General features: G+C 50.4%; 1 protein-coding gene across 1 annotated transcript; it reads right to left on the reverse strand.

Moving 5' to 3' along the window:
• Positions 1-716: 716 nt before the first annotated feature.
• LOC123441900 (ethylene-responsive transcription factor RAP2-3-like) lies at positions 717-1,277 on the reverse strand. Its single transcript, XM_045118078.1, has one exon. The coding sequence runs from the start codon at positions 1,275-1,277 to the stop codon at positions 717-719; it is 561 nt and encodes a 186-aa protein (XP_044974013.1).
• Positions 1,278-1,904: the final 627 nt, after the last annotated feature.

Genomic DNA, 1,904 nt, shown 5'->3' on the forward strand with positions numbered 1-1,904 from the left:
TATAGTGTTTTGTTCAACAAACCTGTAAAATAAGTGTTTTGTGCAGCACTGGCACCAAAAGTAGATGGTTTGTACAATTTCCTCAGAAGGCTTCACGAAGATGTCATCAGTCCAATGACGGCGGCCGGGGTCACGACCACCGGCAGCGCTCCAAAGCTAACGCCGCCAAAAACAGTCCCGTTTGCTGGAACGTATGAAAAGTACTGAACGAACTGAAGAGTCTTTGAGCCTGGTGTAAGACCGTCGACTATTTGGGAAAAAGAACACTCCGAGTGATGCATTGGGTCGGTTTGTGAAAACGATCCACCACCGGAGCCAGATTAATGTGTCCATTTGATTGCTGTTGCTGTTTTTTTTTTTCTTTTTTGAAGGGGTGATGTTGTTGTTTCTGTGCCAATTCATTATTTCTATATCTAATTTCTAAGAGCATCTTCAACAGGCGCGCTTCGACAGACGTTAAAAACGAATTTGCAGTGCGCGGCTAGCTTTTTTTAGCGCGCCGATGAGCGCCGGCTTCAGCGACCGTATCATATTTTAGCACGCGCAGTGTTCCGGCACATGCTGCAAATTAAAACGCAAAACTAGTCCAACACGTTAAAAATTATGCATAGATTTAATACATAGTTCATCATATAGATAATAAACTAGTCCAACACGATAATATAGATAATAAAACTAGACCAACACGATAATAAAACTATCATATATAGATAAAACTACTCCGAGTCGTCACTGTAGCTACTGTTCGAGGTAGATAGCCATGCGTCCTCCCAACGTTCATTATCAGAAGTGAAGATGGACGTCCCACCGTTGTTGACGACCACGCACTGAGATATAACGAGTAACTTGCATCGGCGCCTGTTGTCCCGCTCCTCGCGACGCCTTGTCGTCCTCTCCGCCCAGAAGGCGTTCTCAGCGGCGACGTCCTCCGGGTGGCGCCGGCGCCACTCCGCCATGGTTCGCTCATCCTCCTCGACGATAAGGAGCCGACGCTGCCGCTGACGGTGCTCCTCACGGTCCTGGTCTGTTATCAGACGAGGCGGAGGGGCGAGGTTCTGCGTCTGCTTGCGTGTGTAGACATCCTGAAAGTTCATCTGCGCACGAGGCCTTCCTAGGCGCCACGCCGCCGCGTCGTACGCACGTGCGGCCTCGTGCGAGGTTTTAAAGGTGCCGAGGCCGAGGCGGACGTCGCCGGACCTGATCTTGGCGTAGTAGACGCTGGAGCGGCGCCCACGGACGCCACGGTAGCCCGAGGATCCATGGCGACGCGGCAGCATGGTGGCAGAGGGAGCGGATCGGAAGCGGCAGAGGGCGCGTGGCGAGAGCCACATTTTATAGGCGCGCTGAAAGCGGTGCGCCAAATCTAGCACGCGGTCGTCCGTTTTCTCCCGCGCACGCAATAGTTTATCGCGTGCTATTTTCCCGCGTCCGCTGGAACGCGCGATTTCGTCCCGCGCGCTAAAAGTTCAGTTTATCACGCGGACGTGTTTTTTAACGTCGTTATTGGAGATGCTTTAACTGAATACCTGTTACTCTCACTCCTTAATATATGGGCAGGAGAACTGCCAATTCGTCAAAAAAAACAGTCCCCTTCCTGCTAGACAGACGTTGCCCTCTACCGCCCTTGTAGTTTAGACGAGGCTAAGTTACCCGCTCCGTACACAACAATGTGCCCCATATCCACGATTCGTTCATGTTGGCGATAACTTTTGACACAAGCTTGTACACAACATTGCAAAGGCTAATCAGTTGAAGTGTATTTTGGGTGAGATCATTTCCGACAACGAGAGTGCATTTGTTCCAGGGAAACTCATCTCTGATAACACGTTGCTCTCTTATGAGATGTCTCATTTCTTGAAGAGGAAGAGGTCGGGATCAACTGGATGCGCTGCTTTGAAATTGGA

The sequence above is a fragment of the Hordeum vulgare genome, chromosome 3H (genome assembly GCF_904849725.1).
Source record: "Hordeum vulgare subsp. vulgare chromosome 3H, MorexV3_pseudomolecules_assembly, whole genome shotgun sequence".
In the NCBI taxonomy this organism is placed as follows: Eukaryota; Viridiplantae; Streptophyta; class Magnoliopsida; order Poales; family Poaceae; genus Hordeum; species Hordeum vulgare.

Coding starts and splice junctions, on each gene's coding strand:
- LOC123441900 (XM_045118078.1), bottom strand. CDS start 1,277: ATGCTGCCGCGTCGCCATGGATCCTCGGGCTACCGTGGCGTCCGTGGG.